Source organism: Oenanthe melanoleuca, chromosome 3 (genome assembly GCF_029582105.1).
Source record: "Oenanthe melanoleuca isolate GR-GAL-2019-014 chromosome 3, OMel1.0, whole genome shotgun sequence".
In the NCBI taxonomy this organism is placed as follows: domain Eukaryota; kingdom Metazoa; phylum Chordata; class Aves; order Passeriformes; family Muscicapidae; genus Oenanthe; species Oenanthe melanoleuca.
Window position 1 is genome coordinate 5,727,121 of NC_079336.1, and position 18,894 is coordinate 5,746,014.

Consider the following 18,894-nt stretch of genomic DNA (forward strand, 5'->3'; position numbering starts at 1 on the left):
TGCCCCTCCTCTTCCCTCCATGAGGATGTTGAACAGCCCAGTGAGTCTCCCCTGTCTCCTCCAGGCTGAGCAGACCACATCCCCTCCAGACCCTTCACCATCCCCTGGCCTCTGGACACTCTCCAACACCTTGATGCCTTTTTCCTGTCGTGCTCCACGTGAATCAAGATGTGCTTGGAAAAAATAAGTCATGACCTAAATCATGGCATGATGCTTTATGTGAGGTTGAATGGTATCCTGAAAAGCTCTGGGAAGTGTCAGGGCAGAATGGAAGATGGGAAGATGGATCCTGTGTAGGAACAAAAATATCTTCACATTTTCTAACAGCAGGTGTGATCCATTGCAAACTCTCTTCTTTTCTTTTTCAGGCACTTAACTGGACATGAGTGGGATGGCATCAGATCACAACAATTCCTCCCAGGAAGAATACATCCCACACTATCTCCAAAAGGAAGACCCCTTTGCATCAAAGCTCTCTAGAGAAGCTGATATCATAGCTGGCTTTTATTTGACAATAATTGGTAATGATTTTATAATTGGTCTTTGAAATATGACTATGCTGCTGCATCCTTGCAGCTCTCAGAAAGGAGGCAGAAACTGCTGTTCATTGGTTGTGTAATTGCACATTTTTTCGTACTAGAAAGAAAAATATAGGAGGGAGGAGAGATAATGTGTTAGAAATATGGTGTCAACAGTTAATGTCAACAGATAATGCTGCTGCAGGTAGCTAAAAGTGACTAGCAGTAGATGTTCCAGCAAAAAGTGAAGAAATACTAATTGTTTTTAATAACTGATTGGTTGCTACTCTGCAGCTCAATTTGCCCCTGGGCAGAATAGGGTTTCCCTCACTGTGCCATGTGGGTTTTATGGCCTGTTTTCACAGCCTCTCTCATGAGCCTGCACAGCAGTGAGCATCCTCAGATGTGTTCATGTGACCCTTGCTCAGCTCCTGGCATCATCTGTTCTCTGTTACACATCATAATGAGAAATATTTTCTGCCTAGCACCCTCCTCATCCTTTTGTTTTGGAGTCCTTTACAAGGTTCAAAGTGACCTTGCAAGCAGAATAAATACAATTATCTATTGGTTAGTGCACACCATGATAGCTGGGACTGGTTTCCCTTTAAAGTATTCACATGCCAAGGAGTTATCATTCAGCAGGAAAATGCTGATTTCTGTTTTTTCTAGGGATAAAATGGGCCTTATTCTTGATAATTTGCCTTCTCTACTTCACGGAGGAGGGCAGAGTTATGTCTTTTTGTGTCCATATTTGCCTCAACATCTGAGGGAATGGCATGAGGCTGAGTCAGGGCAGGTTTAGCTTGGATATCAGGATAAGGTTTTTCACCCAGAGGGTGGCTGTGCACTGGAGCAGCTCCCCAGGGCAGTGCTCACAGCACCAAGCCTGACAGAACTCAAAAAGTGTTTGGATAAAGCTCTCAGGCACATTCAGGTGGGATTCTTGGAACTGTCCTCTGCAGGGTCAGGAGCTGGAAGTCAATGATCCATGTGAGTCCTTTTCAACTGAGGATATTCCATATTCTATTCTATTCTATTCTATTCTATTCTATTCTATTCTATTCTATTCTATTCTATTCTATTCTATTCTATTCTATTCTATTCTATTCTATTCTATTCTATTCCATTCCATTCCATTCCATTCCATTCCATTCCATTCCATTCCATTCCATTCCATTCCATTCTTCTTTATATATTTTAAGTTCCTTTATGCTTTATGATCTTAGTTCACACAGTTTCTCACAACTCAACAGCTATTTTCTCACTAAAACTGATCTGAGGACAGAACTGTTCTAAAAAAACCTGGGCTCCAGGTGTCAGATGTCTGAAGACAAGGCTGAATACAGGATGTACAGTGATGTTTTGACATTTATTTCAGTTTTGATTCATTGTCTTGTTCAATGAGTTGTTCACAAAATATCAAGATCTGTCAGTCACTCCTACCTTTGTGTTTCTCATTCACTACTTTACATCCCCCCTCCTACTCTGTCTAACAGCTTTTCCTCTGACTGATCTAAGTAATGTAATCTTTTCCATACTGGAGGTACCAGAGTTTTATTATTATTTCTCTGCTATTTATGTTTCTGTTGATTTCTCATTTCTCTTCTGCTAATGTCTTTATTGAAAAAAGAATTCAGAGCAGCAGAGGTGAAGCTGTATCTCAGTGCTATTGCTAGTGTTCATACACTGTTTTGTAGGTATCCTCACTTTTCATACAAAAAAAATTTTTTTCTGTTGCTCTGCAGACAGATATCTTCAGTGAACTGTACAAAACAATCCCCATTTTGGGTCTTTTTTCACTTGGTTAAGTAAACTTAGGTTTAATCCCAGGAAATATGTCTGATGGATGAATCATCCCAATATGCACTGTGTTGGCTTGTAATAATATTCACTGTATTTAGTGTAGATTTATCCTGTTCCAAAAATTACCCCTGTCAGGTGTGAAATGTCTTGTAAAACACAGACATAATCAAATTAAGGCAAGGAACAAGAACTAAAAATTTCTGGTGAAAAATCAGAAGTCAGCCATAAAGGCACAGATTTTAATGAGCTATATGAGAAAACTGAAATTATAATTTTAAAAGGTCTCATAACCATTTAAATATTGGACTTGTGAACTCATTGTGTCCAGTGGCCTGGGCCAGGATAGTTCAAGCCACAGCTCTGCTGTCCCTGTGTGTATCTGTACATGTAAGGTCCTACATTTGGCTCTAAATTAAGTGAATTTTTAAAGTGTGTGTTTTGCACTGTATTTTAGTTGGTTAATTGCTTTGTCCTTGTGTGCATTACAAACTTAATCAGTGGCTTTCACTAGAGCCAGTTCTGGTAACAGTGAGATACAACATCCATCTTCTTGTATCCATATAAAGGCTGTATTTGCATATTCCTTGGATCTATAGGATAAGGAGATTAGGAAAAAAATTCTTCACTGAAAGAATAGTTGAGCACAGGAATGGGCTGCCTGGGGAATGGTGAAATCTTTAGCCCTGGAAGGGTTCAGAAAATGAGTGGAGGTGGCAGTTCATGGTTTGGTTTGGTGGGCATGGTAGTGTTCAGCCAAAAGTTGGACTTGATTATCTTGGAGGTTTTTTCCAACCTAAATGATTTTATGATTCTATGTCTGGTTTTTTTTTATTATGACTTGTGATTCACACTTAACCTGCCACATTTTTTCCTGTGAACTGCATTTCCTACTCCTTTGCACATCCCTTCCAAGAAGTTGTGGCCCCTCCTGAGGATGGGCTGTGGGGACATCCTGAGAGCAGGACAGGGGAGCAGGAGGTGGGAACTCAGGACTGCTTTTGTGCATCTCTTTGCACTTGAGCTGTGTAAGGTGCTAGTGAGTTTAAAAATTCTTTCATAAAGGGGAAGAAGCTGAACAGTGAATGAACAAGGCTGGATCTTATCAGGAAACTGCAGAGCTTTTAGGGCCAGACTGGTTGTACAGCTGAAGTATTGCAGTTTGAAATAGAAAAATAATTGTTTTTTTGTCTTTGAAGAAAATCACAAGTCTTGACTAGTCTGATAAATTCTATGTGAGTGCATGATCCTTTGTCCTGAATAGTTCATTTCCATGTGCTATTTTCTAACTGTTGAGAAAAGAAAAAAAAAATCAGTCTATGCACATGGTTATAAGAATCAAATTATTTTGTTTTTGTCACTTCCCCCACCAGCTTTTTCATCACTGTCTTGATTGATTCACTGTACAGCTGGGCAGGGTGACAAACTACTGAGCAGGGACCTGCTGGCTGTCAGCTCCTCTGAAACCCCTTGGCAAATCACTATTGACTTACAAACTGTTGTGAAACAGCTTAATTGAAAACAAAAAAACAAAATCCTGAACTACCTTTTTTTAATTTTTTTTTTCTCTAATGCTTTAGCACTGCTGTCAGGTTGGAGAAATGGAAGTTTATTTCTCCAGTTGGCTACTTGCAAACACTTTCCCCTCTCGCTGCAGGTTGTGTGTCTCAGCCTGGCTCTGTCTCTGCAGGTGTCACTTTTTTAGTTATCACATCTTTGGCTCTTTGTATATATGTAATAGTGCCACAGTGCCTGTTCTCCAGGAAAAGAGCCTCTATTTTATATCTGAAATGTCTTTTTCCCCTGTTTCCAACCCTGCTCCAGCAAGGGCTTTAGCTGACTGCTAAAAGTCATTTCATAGCAGGGGAAATGGAGCATTAGATGCCTCATCTAAGGAGTTTAAAAGTTTTAATCACCAAGGAGTTAAAAAAATATATTCAGATAAGCAATTTTCAGATGCAGGCATAGACAAAAGGCAGCACAAATTATCAGTGGACACCTTCCAGGCACAGGATGAGGAGCTCAGTGGGCTGGGGCTCTCTGAAATATTGATATTAATAATGAGCAGTGGTTTCAGAGCACCTTGGCAGCTTCAGAGCTACTTGGCTGATAGAGATGTCTCTCTAGACTGCCAGTCAGTTGAAAACGATTCAGGAAAATGTCAAATGCTTTCAAAAGGTATTTCAAACTGGATGCTGGCATTCTAGTTATCCTAAATACCACTGGAGAGGAAAATGGCATTAAGAGAGAAAAGGATTAAAATATATGGAAAATGCTCACAGCATAGAGATTCATTCACTCAGCTGCAAGGAAGAAAATGACTCATATGGATACTTCTATCTGCTTATAGGTTGTTCTTAAAATTTAATTCACCAAGTGTAAATAAAATTTAATGAGAAAACATAAGGTCAATAATAAGCCAGCTTCTATCCTTCTGTTTATTTTGTAAAATAGTAGAGAAAACAATACTGTCAATTAAAAATAAAAAAAAGTTTCCAATAAGTGTAGCATTTAATACAGAAAAAAATCAAAATCAAAATATTTTTCACCTTAGTTTGGTAAACTTTTGGTACCTGTCCAGATGGACCTTAAAGATCATGTTGTTCCTACTCTCATCACATTCCAACCCCCAAAGCTTAATATTTAATTACTAATTTAAGCAGTGAGAAACAAAGGTGTCAAACCTGAAATACTTGTGGAAAACACCCTTCCTCACCCTTTAAACTCAATATACTTATGGAAAACACCCTTCCTCACTCTTTCATGTGCTGAACTTCTCTCTGACATTTCCCTCACTGCTGCTGTAGGTCCCTTTAGTGAGGCAAGAGCAGCACAGGCACTCTCTGCTCTTCACTCTTTCCTTCTGCAGTTCCCTCCTTCTCTGGTGTGAGCCTCAGAGGACCATGGTCCCTTTGGGTTTTTCACCTTCTTGCTCCATGAGAGGGATGTTGTGAGCTGTCCTGTGTTTCCACAGCAAAACTCTCTCCAACTTTAAACTCTTTCAAACATGAATTAGTGAAGACACACTTCCTTTAAGGGAACTGGAAACCTTACAATTTTCTGTACCAGTTTGATTAATTCCATAGCAGATGAACCTCTTTCAGTGCTGGTACTTGTGGGTGATGATATGGGAAAAATATGTCAGCCAATATGAGAAGGATCCCATGAACTGAATTTCATCCAGAAGTTAAAATCAGATTAATCAGTTTTATTTTTTTCTTTCTTATGATAGAAATAAATTTTAATACCAGATTTAAGATCTGGTATTAATATATGAATTTAAATTAAACTAGGAATTTATCCCTCAATGTCTGATTAAAGTATTTAATAAAATTGAAATTGGTCAGATTCTGGTTCCTGTGATTACAGAGAGCTGAATTTCATTCTCATGGCTGTATAAATGTTTGAGTGAGAACTGGGTTGGCCAGAGCAGAGGGATTCTGGGGTTTCTGGTATGAGCATTCCATTGATGGTTGTTGTTGAAGCCAGTGAGTTAGAAGTCTCTGAATTCTTCAGAGAGAAATCAGAGTTCAGGGATTGAATTAAAGCCTTTGCATGGACTGAAGTGTATTAAGCCACTCATACATAAAGTTGTGGTATAAATTCAAGTTTTAGAATAAGTAAGTAAGGAAGTAAGTTTTAGAATGAGCTTTAAGAGCTTTTAGAGAGTAAAAGGCCTCAGATGCCAGAGTAGAAGTGAGTTCTAGTGAAGGCTGAAAAACATAGTCTTAGATATTAGTGTTTCCTGGGGAGGCTCCAGGGACATAATTTTAGATATAATAAAACTACAGTAAGAATATTGCTTACACTTTTCAGATAGAATAAGATAGATCATATGCATAGTTTATATGTAACCTGGTGTGCTAAACTAGAATTCTAATAGGTTCAGAAGTGTGGGTTTGAGTTTGTCTTAGCTTGTTGGGAAGTTTCTATATAAGAACGTGCACTGGGGAGAGCTTTTTGCTGTCACTGTCTGATTAGGAACAGTGAATAGTACAACAACACTCAAGATCTTTTCAAAGCAGCAAGAAGAGGAGATTTATTGAAAAGCCATCACACTTATACAGAATAGATCGTGTAATGCAAAATAGAAAAGGCTCATTGGTCCAGGAAGGCAACACCTCTCTGAAATCATGCTTTCTGCAAAGCATCACGTAGTACAGGTAGGCTCTGTGATCAACAACAGGTGTTAATCTGTGTTATTCATTCTCCCTTCTCTTGCTTTTCTCTGAGAAAAATCCCCAGCTTGGGAAATATCCGAGCTGGAGCTGAGAAAGCCAACAGCCTGGGAAAAATCCGAGTTGGATTTTTCCATGAGCCTTCAGCAGCGTCCACATTTACTATTTGCTTTTGCTTTGCTTTGCTTTTTGCTCTCTTGCCACAATCATCAACACCCAAGAAGAAGACAGGAGCTGCCCAGCGACATCCAGCCCTGTCAGGAGGAGCTTCTGCTTCTATTTCCAAAACTTAGCATGGACTTAGTGCCTGTGGCTCTTTTGCTTTTGAGACTGATGTGCTTCTGCAATAAACAACTTTATAGCAGCTATTAGCTGCTTTGCTCATTAAAGAAGAGAACCTGACAAACGTAGAGATTTAACCCCACAGGCTGTGCAGGCTCAGGTGGTGAAAGCAATGCCCTGCTGCAGAGGGGAAACAGAATTTGCTGTGGGAGGGACTTGTCTGCAGCCAAGCTCTCTATGAGCTGCACATTGACAATGAGGGGATCACGTTTCAAAGTAAAATTCCCAGCCTTAGGGACCACATGTTGAGGCTGAAAATATCAGGGAATTTCACAAGGAAAGATGGAGTATTGCTGTTTTTGAGGATGATTCTAATTTGAATGTTATTCTATTTTCCATTATTACAGGGATCCTTTCAACTCTGGGGAATGGGTATGTTATTTTTATGTCCTCAAAGCGAAAAAAGAAGCTGCGACCTGCTGAGATAATGACTGTTAATTTAGCAGTGTGTGATCTGGGCATTTCAGGTAATTTCATGTTTTCATTCTCACTTGTTTTTATTATCTCACCATTCTGCCTGGCAGCAGCCAGAGACATTCTTCTGGAAGTCATGAGGGCACCAAATGCCTTTTGCTGAGGATATTTCTGCTCTATTATTTGCATGTAAATAATAGAAGAGGGTGGAAAACAACATTCCTGAACAACTTGCTGGGAAGAAATGAACAGTACAGAGGAGAAATTAGGGTTGATTTTATCAAATAGACAGAGCCCCTGTTCAGCCCAGCACTGGGCAGGTCTCCAAAGGCAGTTTCCATGTGCACCCTGGCACAATAACCACAAAATAGCTTGGTATTACAGGTGCAGAAAATTATGTTTTCTTGCCATAGGGTGAAATAGAAAGGTTCCAAATGCCTGAAAAATGCACATTTAGCCAAATATTTGGAAAATGCCAATTGCCATCAGCCCATCAAAGCCAGTAATTTTCTCTCTAGTGGCCATCCTCCTTTGTCTCTGGATCAGAAAAAATAAGCATTTTTGTCAGTCTGTAGAGTATGAGCCAACTGGGAGGATTTTTGTTTCAACCCCACAGTCTGGATGTCCTGGCATTGGAGGAGGGAGCTTTGGAGAGGTTTATCCAGAGCTGCAGAGATGGTTGTTTTGGCTCTTGACATGAGACTGATTCAGCTGCTCATGGGTATATACAGGGAAAGGGCTGGATGTCCTTTGGAAAAGGATATTTTGGATGGCAGACAATCCAGTGGGTATCAGGACCCAGCTGATCATGGGATCTCCCCAGTGCCATATAAATGGAATTATATTCCCATGCCTGCAGAGACATCTGTCCCCTATGTGTTGTATACACTGGGACCTCTGCCCTCAGCTCCAGTGCACCCTTTTCCTTCCCTGGTCTCTGCCAGATGCTTTAGGCCCCATCTAAATGCCAAGAATATCACTGAACAATATAAAATGATGGCTCCCAGCCTCCCCAGTCTGATGCTTGTTTGAGCTCTCATGGCACCAGACCACAGATCTGCTCATCCCTGCAGATTCCAGTGGCTTTGGTCCATAAACATGGATTTCTGAAGGAAAGATTAATTCAGTAGAAGAAAGATGTTGGTATAAATATCACTGCTACAACACAGAGAATTCTGATTATTTCTTTGGTATTTCTCTCATGGACACACTACTTCCATCTCTCAACACTTAGAAGTTAAGGAAAAACCACAGACTGGCTTTTCTCTCCTCTCTGATATTCCCATTTTCTTTGTGTTTTAAGAATCTGTATCAAAAGGTTCATATTAGTCACTCCAATGAGGAGTATTTCAGGAGAAATTCCCTGCTTTGTATTGTGAGTGTTGCCCAGAGGAGCTGTGGCTGCCCCATCCCTGGAAGTGTCCAAGGCCAGGCTGGATGGGGCTTGGAGCAGCCTGGGATAGTGGAAGGTGTCCTTGGCAATGGCAGGGGGTGGAATGACAGGATCTTTAAGATCTCTTCCAGTCGAAAATATTCTGTGATTCTATGATTCAGTGAATTTTAACAGGTATTTCCTAACCATAAAAATTGTGTGTCCCAACCACTCAAACTACAGCTTGTTTGGGACCCCTCTCAGTGTGAGAGCTGCCAATGTCTCTTTTGAGGTCTGTCAACAGTGCCTCTGGTCACCTTGCTTTCTTCCATGGGGATCTAAATCTATCTGGGGTTTAAATTTTGGAATTAAAAATAGTGATTGCCAGAGCCATGCTTAGTTTTATTTTTTCTCTATTTTTTTTTTTTTTTAATATTAATGGAAGGTGCTAAGTTGAGAAATGTGATGGGTTCTGTCTGTTGGACACCGAAGATACATTTTTTTTTTTGCAAAATCTTCATATTTCACACACTTGTCTTAACTTTTTGAAGGAAAGAGTTCTGCTTCCTGCAGATTTCCACAGGGTGGCACCAGCCCCTTGCTCAAAGAGCATCAGGCTCATTTTGCACTGACACCGTGCCCTGAGCTGCTCAGAGTCCTGCTGCTGAAGAGAAATTCGATTTTGTGCATAGAAATGTGTCGACCTTTAGAGCTGTCAGTCACTTACATGCCTAAAGCTGCTGATTTCATTGTTAGCACATAACACACTTTGCCATATTTAATGTTTTTCTTGAAACCTTAATCACCAAGGTCAGCTTTTGCTTGAAAAATTAAAAGTGCATTTATTCTGCTCAGAGAAAAGCACATCATACACTGACCTGAGAACATCCTGCAGGTCCAGGCAGAACTTTCTTCACAGGTTTAGGCTGAAGGAAAGTAATCCAAAAATACAGTTTTAAAAAATGCAGCTGATTTTAAAGAGTTTTCCAACCTAATGCTTTTGGCATAGAAGATGGAGCAAAGGTAATTTTCTGCAATATTTCGTTTTGGAAGAAATGCTTTAATTTTCTGTTAAGAATTAAAAGTGAATGCATTGTTTCCCATCAGTTCAATGTGAAATGGAATGTTTTTTAGGAAAAATATTTTCCTACAGATCACTTCAAGAAAATAGAGATTTTTGTTTTGGTTTCTGTGAATAGGTTACATTGTAGGAAATACAATTTGCAAGATCATTTTTGCCCTCTTCATAAATCAATTCACTGAGCTTCTGTGACATTACAGACACTGTGGTTCAGCCAGGGAAACCAACCCAGGGAAGCTGAGGTGTTTTCAAATCCTTGAGGTGCTCTCAAGTCCTTGAGGTGCTCTGGCTGCTCCTGTGCAAGAAGGAACACAGTCACAGGAATGTGGAGTTCAATATTTAATGTTGTTTGAATGTTGCAGTTGGAATGTTCAGGCTTGGGAGAATTTAAAATCAGGCTGGTAAAACAGATGTCCCTAGATTATAAATTTTTGAGTTTTCCATTCCATTAAAGTTGATTTTTTTGTCTTTGCCTAAATTAAGACCAAGAAAAAGGTAATAATTAGGAAAAAACCAGAACTTTCCAACTACATAATTGCAATTTTCAAACTTTCTCTTTTTCACTTACAAAGAATATGAAAAATGTAAACCTGCTTTAGGGTGAGAATGGAATATCATTTGATCAAACTTCACTTCTTCCATAATACAGCACTCACTTTTACCTGTGGAAGAATGAGCTAAAATGCCACTAAGAGAAATCCTCAAAAGTGGTGACTCCATTCCCATCTCTTTGGGGAATGTTTTGGTGTCTGTGTGCAGTGACTTGCTAGGAGGCACCAGAGGAATGCTGAACCACCTCTGCAGCTCAGGTCCACATCTCTCCTTCCCACCTACACTTTACTCAGTGTGCATCCTATTGCTGGGCCTTGACAGGTTTGAAAAGAGAAGTTTGTGAGGGCAAATTTCTTCACCTTGTGCTTGAAGACACCCAGTTGGCTACAGGGATGTAGACTAAGTAGATCTGGGATTGTTTCAAGCTCTGACTCACCATCACCCATCCTGTTTAGGTACTGGCATGTGGACTCAACACATGCTCTGAAGGTTTCATAATGAGAAGAGTCTGCCCATGATTGGTTCCAGAGTGTTGGTTCACCTGTGGTTTATAGTAAAGCACCCATTCCCAGCCCTTCTGCAGGCTTGGCTCATCCTCCCACGTCACTGGTGCCATGGGATGCAGCTACAGCTGTCTCAGGCTCAGTCCTGTGCATGGAGCACTCACCAGCCATGGAACCACAGAATGGTCTGGGTTGGCAGGGACCTCAAAGACCATCTTGTTCCATGGGCAGGGACACCTTCCAGTGTACCAGGTTGCTCCAAACCTCATCCCACTTTGCCCTGAATGCTTCCAGAGATGGAACATCCACAGCTTCTCTGGGCAACCCATGGCAGTGACTCACCATGCTCACAGTACAGATTTTCCTCCTAATATCCCATCTAAATTTACCCTCCAGCCTAAAGCCATCACATACTGTGCCTGAAACCCTTTCTCCAAGCTGCAGAGCACTTTTACAGGCATTAGTTTTGTGCAAGGGAGAAAGTTTGCCTTTCTGATAAAAGGAGATTTTCTCAGGGATGGGTTTTATCAGTGGGTTTTATTCTCTTCTCCTTCTGAAGTTGTAGGCAAACCCTTCAGCATCATCTCCTTCTTCTGCCACCGCTGGATGTTTGGGTGGGTCGGCTGCCGCTGGTATGGCTGGGCTGGGTTCTTCTTTGGCTGTGGGAGCCTCATCACCATGACAGCTGTCAGCCTGGACAGGTACCTGAAAATCTGCCACTTGTCTTATGGTAAGACAGACATGTATCTGTATATAGATAACTCTATTACCTGTGGCTGTAGAAAAGCTGTACTAAGTGCTATAGTTTGCTACACTGAAATAATTAAACACTTCAGAATACTTTTCTTAAATATAGAGGAGAGGAGACAGAGTGGAGAAGCAAGTTTGCATGATCCATGAAATCCTAGTTAATTCCATTTTGCTGGACATAACACCCTCACTGTCTACTGTCTACTTAAGCCATGAGTTTTTGTAATCCCTCACAGATAAATTACTTTATGTCTGTCAAGGTCTATTAGCATTAACAGATGCAGTACTGCACATATTGCAGGGTCTTAGAGACCAACATATAAAAATATTCCTTATTAGATGCCAAAATTTCTCTGTGGTGTGTGGCAAGCTATTTAAAGCATCTAAGAGATTTGGAAGGGCAATAGGTCATAATGTGAAATAGTCTCCCAAATATGGAAATGGAACCTGAGGGGATGAAATTTAGTACCACCAAATCCATCAATATCTTGTACCTCTGGAATATGATGTATTATCTGCTTCATTCTTTCCAGTTAAATGATATTGTCACAGTTTAGAAAAGATGTTCTTCTTGCATTTCCCATCCAAAACAGGGAATGCTCAAGGTGACTTTACAAGTAATAAACACCTTGCCCATGTGACTTGAGGGACACAACAGATTTCTTCATGATAACATTGATCATGTTAAGTTGTAAGGAATGTTTGCAGCTAGGAAATGCAAGCAAGCCAGTTTGTGCAAGCAGATAAAAGCTGTGGTAAGATGTCCTGTCTGTGCCCATCCTGCTGTGTCCATACTTTTTCCCTAAATGGGAGTACAGGGGAGGTCTCCTTAGCTGAGTTTTAGATACACCAATTATATTAAACAGTATTTCAGTTCTTTCCATAGGAGCAGTCTCAAAATTATTCAATGGCAACCCAAATCACAGACAATTTTTCAGACTTGGTGACCCCTGAAGCGAATATTTCATGGCTGGCTGCATTCATGCCACCAGCTGTGGTGTTTAACATGACATCTTAGCTCATAGGAGACAAAACTCTTCAAAATCCTTTATTCTCAAGGACTTTGATAATGGATCACACAAAAGAATGAAGAGCAATGAACAGACATGTTTATCATGCTCAGTCTAGGTGATTAAAAACATTTCTCTTTTAATAGTTATGTTATTGTTGTTTTGTTTTTCCACCCCTGAACATAACAAACCACCTTCCTGCCTCAGCCATCACCTATGAACACATTATTTGTCAGGCACTGTTTGTCTTCCTTCCTGGACATGTAAAATCAGCTGGGAAGGGATGGTGGACATATCCAAATTACAGGTGTTTCTTTTTTTGGGTTTTATTTTAAGTCACTCTGAAACCCTGAAGAAATCTCCTTAATATTAGTGTGAAGAAATTAACTGTGAGTCAGAGGTTGCAAAAAAGTTGTGGGACCTAAAATGGAAGATATTATAACACCATATTCCAAGCTTCTGCAAAAATTAAAGATTTAGATTTGTTAGTCCTATCTGAGTCCTACATGTTGAACATGTAGATGCTGAGGAAAATCCTTTAAACTGAAACTTTTTCCAGATGAATTAGGGCTGTATGCAAGGTGAGCAGAGAAACAATGTTCTGTTCTCCAGGAATTCTATTTTTATTTAATTAAAAAAGAAAGGGGAAGGATACATGAAAAACACATATTACAGATACTTCTGACAGGGAGTATGGTGATTCTCTATACTGGAAAGGAATGAAAAAGTAAAATTAAATATTAGATATCTTATTTTCACTGTAAAGTCTTGTTTTTCAGTCAGTGAGTTTGAACTTCAGTCAGGTAACAGGAGAGAAAGAGTAGGAGAAAACCCAAGTTACATTAAAGAATTGAAATTACCGGACAAGATACCCATGGCTGTTGATGAGCTGGTTGTTTGGATTTATTTAGTTTTGACTCTTCTCAGTTGTAATTCATCACAAATTAAAGCAAAGATCTGAAATAAGGACAGGTGGAGCTTTCCATGTGAGTGTGCTTTTGTTTTCACAAGGCACTCAGGGTCACTGTGGACACATCTGCAAAGAGCTGAGACAAACATGACAGAGGTGTTGTCAAACAGACAAAAAAATATTTCACAGAATCATAGAATGATTTGTGTTGGAAGGGATCTCAAAGACCACCTAGTTCCAAAGGCCCCACAGGACAGCTTCCAGTAAACCAGATTGCTCCAGCCACACTGTCCTGGTTTGAAGACAGGTGTTTGCTAAGAAATGCAGGAGCCTTTCTTGAAAAGTACAATGTAATCCCCCTCCCTCCAAATTATTATAATTTTGAAATTAAGGAGCTCTCAGGCAAAGATAGGGGAATAGAAATAACAATACTTTACTAGGGAAAAAATTAAAATAGAAATACAGTATTACAGAATAAAACAAACCCAAAACCCTGCCAGAGTCAGAATCCAAGCTGACACCCGTCAGTCAGTCAGGGTGTTGGCACAGTCCCATTCAATGGTGGCTGCATCCTCCTGCAGTGGCAGATGTGGTTCAGCTGGAGCAGTGCTCCTGGAGAAGGTGCAGTTTCCTCTGAAGGTCCAGGGATGATGTGGAAAGGTCTGGTTTTCCTCTGGAATCCAGTGGAAAAGGCTGTTTTGGTGTTCCAAATCTCAGTTTTTCTCTGGGTAGGAAAGGCTTGGCTCCTCCCCTGGCTGGAGCATCTCGCAGTGGGATGATGGAATTTTATCAGTCATGCACTGGGACTCAAAGCCCATTAACAGGAGATATCTCTGTAGAAGAAGGATGGGTTGTGGAAAAGATAAAGATGATTGCCCCAGCTGGTTTTAACAGCTGGCCCATTAGCAGAAGATAACCCCCTCCAGAGATAAGGATAACTTCCCCACCCTGTTTCAACAGATGGTAGAATACAAACTTTTGGTCACATCCTGCTTTGCACGACACACATCCAGCCTGGCCTCCAACACTCCCACTTGACACGACACATTCCATTGTGCCAAACACATCTGGGCATGGACTGGTAACTCTTGAATTTTCTTGCAGGTACCTGGCTTAAGAGGCACCATGCATTTATCTGCCTGGCAATAATTTGGGCCTATGCTACCTTCTGGGCTACAGTGCCTTTTGCTGGGGTGGGGAGCTACGCCCCCGAGCCCTTTGGCACCTCCTGCACTCTGGACTGGTGGCTGGCACAGGCTTCAGTGGCTGGACAGGCTTTTGTTCTGAGCATCCTTTTCTTCTGCCTGCTGTTCCCAACTGCAGTGATTGTGTTTTCCTACGTCAAAATAATTTTAAAAGTCAAATCATCCACCAAAGAAGTTGCTCACTACGATACCAGGATTCAGAACAGCCACATACTTGAAATGAAGCTGACCAAGGTAGGTAGCAATGATTTCCTCAGTTTGATGTGTTGGGTCATAGAAGCAGATTAGGAGACAATAACATGATGCTCTGAAGGTGGTTTTTGTAGTTTTCTCCCCTGTTACTGTCAGGATGGGGAAAAAACAAGAGTGGAAATGTAATTCTGTGATTAGGGCCCTTGGGTCCCTGAGACCATGATTCACTCTGAGCTCTGCCTTCACTTTCCCTTGTGACCTTGCAAGTTGTATCATCTCCCTGTGGCCCTGCTCCTCACCATAGAACACCCTTTGCTTTCAGAAACAGTTGGGAAGGGTCATTTAGGGTGTTTGATGTGCGTTGCAATTATAACAGAAAACAGATAGAGTGCAGATTATTGAAGCAGGGAAATAAAACTTTCAGACAGTTTACATTCCTCTGTTAATGAAGACATAAACCAAAATTGGTCCTGTGACACTGCAATTGTTTTTATGAAATAATTTATCAGTTAGGCTCAGACATGAACTGCAGATAAAAATGCTGAAATGCTAAAATTAGTTTTCCATCACAGACCAAATCCTGTTTTCCCTTTCTGATTGAATCTATTTTCTGTTTGGCACTGGTGACAGCCATGATACTTGGTATTGCTTATTGTGCCAGGAAATCTCTCAAAAGAAAGACTTGTATTGAACAAAATCAGATTCCTTAGCTGTAAAAGATTCACCAACCTCTGTAATCCATGCCAAGACCGAGACAAGGCAGCAAGTTTTGTTTGGCTGATCAAATTTTATTACAGTTTTTGTGAGTTGAACTGAGAGTTATATAACATACAGCAATAAGGGACATTATGTCTAAATATATCTGAAAATCTCAGCTATGTACCTGTACAGCCAGTGCTGACAGTACAGCTGGTACAACTGCACTTGCCTTTCAAAAGGATATTTCAAATTGTTAGTTTTTTTTGGATGGTTATTCAGCAAATTTCATTTGAAGAGCAATGGAAACTTTTGATTTGAAGATGTAGGTTTTTTTTTTTTGTTTTGTTTGTTTGTTTTTCCTTTTTTTTTTTTTAATATTGGAAGGATAATGTAAAACTTCAATTTAATCTGAGCTTCAACATCAGTAATTTTCCCTCCTGTCATGAATCTACAGTGGAGAACATAATAGTGGGATAAATATAAATATGGAAAACTAGTCTCCCTTAAAACCCATTTGACTCCACAGCACAATTTATGACAAACAGGCTGTTTGAGATCCTGGCTCACCTGCACTGTTTCTTCAGTCACAGACTGACAAAAAGAACAGGCTACAGGAAAGTTTATGCAATGTCTAAACCCCTTCTGCTTTCTGGTGGTATATTTTTTTTTGCAATCTGATCCTGTTAATTGCCTTATTCCAAATGAGTGCACATGTGCTGCTGCCAGTCTGGATGCAGCAATAATCTGCAATGGCAGCAGTATAAAGGCAGATGTTTTTCAGGATGTATGATGGCATGGCATCATTTGAAGTGGTATCAGGCTGTGACCGAGTGCAGACAGGCTGGTTCAGGTAAAGTATACAAACCACAGATTTTGGCCCCAAACAGTTTCTCTTTAGTATCTCTACTAAACTTTCTTATGGTTACATTTCCTCACATTATAGAGAGGTCACTTACTAATTCACCAGAAGCACGTTTATCAGAACTAAAATATTTAACTCAAATTTGCTTTTAAAGTATCTACATACTACTAATGGAGTGCAAATCTATAAATAAATCTAGACATTTTACTAGCATTCTCACTCTCAGGTAAATTCCCAGTTTTCAAAAGATCCTTTTTCAAGAACCTTTGCAGCTCTGCTATTATCAGTGTATTATCTTAAATAGGACATTCTGTGTTTTGAAAGGAATCCCCTCTTTAAATAAATTGAATTCAATATCAAGCTATTATTATTTTCTGAAATCTCATTTCTTTCCTCATATTTAGCCAGACTTTACTGTATTTTTAAAGGTCTGTTAGCATTCATTAGCTGCTCTGTGTCAGGCAAAAGGAACACAGGAGCGAGATAAAGAGGCAGATTTTGTTCATACTGTAAATTTGTATGAAAAAGCAAGTTCTCATTTTTCTTTTCCATTGGAATGTAATTGCCTTTCATTCTGCCTAGCTGTGTGCTGCTGTGCCAGTGCCTGGCTGCCTGGATAAAGCTGCTGTCTCTTTTCTGCTCTCACAAGGTGGCAATGCTGATCTGCGCAGGGTTCCTCATTGCCTGGATCCCTTACGCCGTGGTCTCGGTCTGGTCAGCCTTTGGACAGCCAGACTCGGTGCCCATCCAGCTCTCAGTGCTACCCACACTGCTTGCAAAGTCAGGCAGCCATGTACAACCCCATCATTTACCAGGTCATTGACTGCAAGTTTGCCTGCTGCCGCTCGGGAGGGCTGAAGGCCACGAGCTCTTTGAAGAAATCAAGGTAATTCCTTCTTTGGGGCACAGGATACCTTTAGGAACATGATGTTCCAAAAAGTACCAGACTAAGGTCTACCAAGAATCACAGCTCATTGAATCACAGCTCATTGAATCTCATTTCTTGGGTTTGGCCCTGACCATTTTGATTTGGGATTTTTCTTGCCATGAATTGTAAAGTGACTGTAGGTGTATAAGGAGAAGCAAGAAGACAGTCCTTGCTCTTAGATACAGCTGCAACTCCATGGATATAATTTGGAAAAAAGTCCCATTGGTTTTAGCAATAGGTTTTGGATCAATCCTGTCTTCCTAATCCTTTTCTTTCACATCATCATATGTGTTTCCTCCAGAAGGTGTTGATGACCTCTATTGCCTGTGTACCAAACAGAAGAGAATTGTGTTAATTCTTTCCATAATTAGCTGTTAATACTGTGCCTTTCAGCACTGAATCAGCAGGGAGAGACAATATTTCCTTAACCACCCAGCAGGTACCATTCATACCACGAAAACCTACCTCAAACCAGACAAATCAAAGTGTAATTGTCTCATGAGAAATTCACTTTTTTTTTTTTTTTTTTTAGTTTACAACCTTCAGGCAAAATTTGTGCTCCACACCTGTGAAATTCCTGAAATTCCACAGGTATGCACTTGGAGGAAAAGTATAGTTCTGCATTATGCCAGACAAGGACAATTTGTGGTTGAATTGTCTGAGATAATGATGGATGCTAATCTGACAGTGTACATGGTCACAAACACCATATCACACATAAGTGACTGTGAAACAATAGGATTCCAGTAATTTGCTTCAAAAGCCTAAAATACATATGCCTTGATTTCCATGGAAATGGAGGACCATTTTATCATCCATATTATTCCTTCACCAATTCCAGAATTTTTGGTGCAGTGTTCAGTGAGTCAATCTTGAGCATCCACAGCTTCCTGTAGCAGATCCTTCCATAATGCACTGAGATTCATTTCATCTGCAGAACATACAGAGTTTATATATGTTGTAAATGTCTGAGGTGTTGAATTTATAGTTTGCCAAAATCCCTTCTGCAGTTTTAGCCCAATGAGACACAAATTAGAAATTGTCTTCAGAGGATTTTGGTAGCTGGATTTGTGTTTAACATCTGGAGGGGTCTCACCCAGCCCCTCAAGCTGAATGCAAGCTGTGCAGTGAACAGAATGATCTGAAAGAATCACAGAATTCCCAGAGGTAGGAACTAGATTTCCAGCCTGGTGTGAGCAAACTGACCATGGTCCCTTCTCTGCCCCACAGGACATACACAATATCTGCACACAGGGACTCCACAGCAGTGAGTGAAACCCAGCTGGAAGCATGAGTGCTCACCTTCACCTGCAGCCCAGGAGGACCTGGTGACAAACACCCTACTGGCTCCAGTTCCTCCTTCTGTACATGAATTAAAACACAGGGACAGGTTTATTTTACTCCCTATTCCTGTGTATAATGTACAGTTCTTTCCATCCTGACCAAAACTGTGTTGTGTTAGAGTTGGGCAAATATTCTAAGTATTCAGAGGAAGAAGAAACAGAGAAAATTTGTTTTTATTAAAATTTTTCTTTCACTTTAGATGCTCTAAAATACCCTTTTTTGTTCTTAGCACTA

General features: G+C 40.3%; 1 protein-coding gene across 1 annotated transcript; it reads left to right on the plus strand.

Annotated features, from left to right (window-relative positions):
• The first annotated feature begins 367 nt into the window (after positions 1-367).
• On the plus strand, positions 368-18,610 carry LOC130251441 (opsin-5-like). The gene is given in 7 exon segments (XM_056488056.1): positions 368-521; positions 7,186-7,305; positions 11,320-11,490; positions 14,535-14,869; positions 17,038-17,172; positions 17,174-17,274; positions 18,547-18,610. Coding segments are annotated over 7 exon segments (1,065 nt in total). The 5' UTR covers positions 368-382.
• The last annotated feature ends 284 nt before the right edge of the window (positions 18,611-18,894 follow it).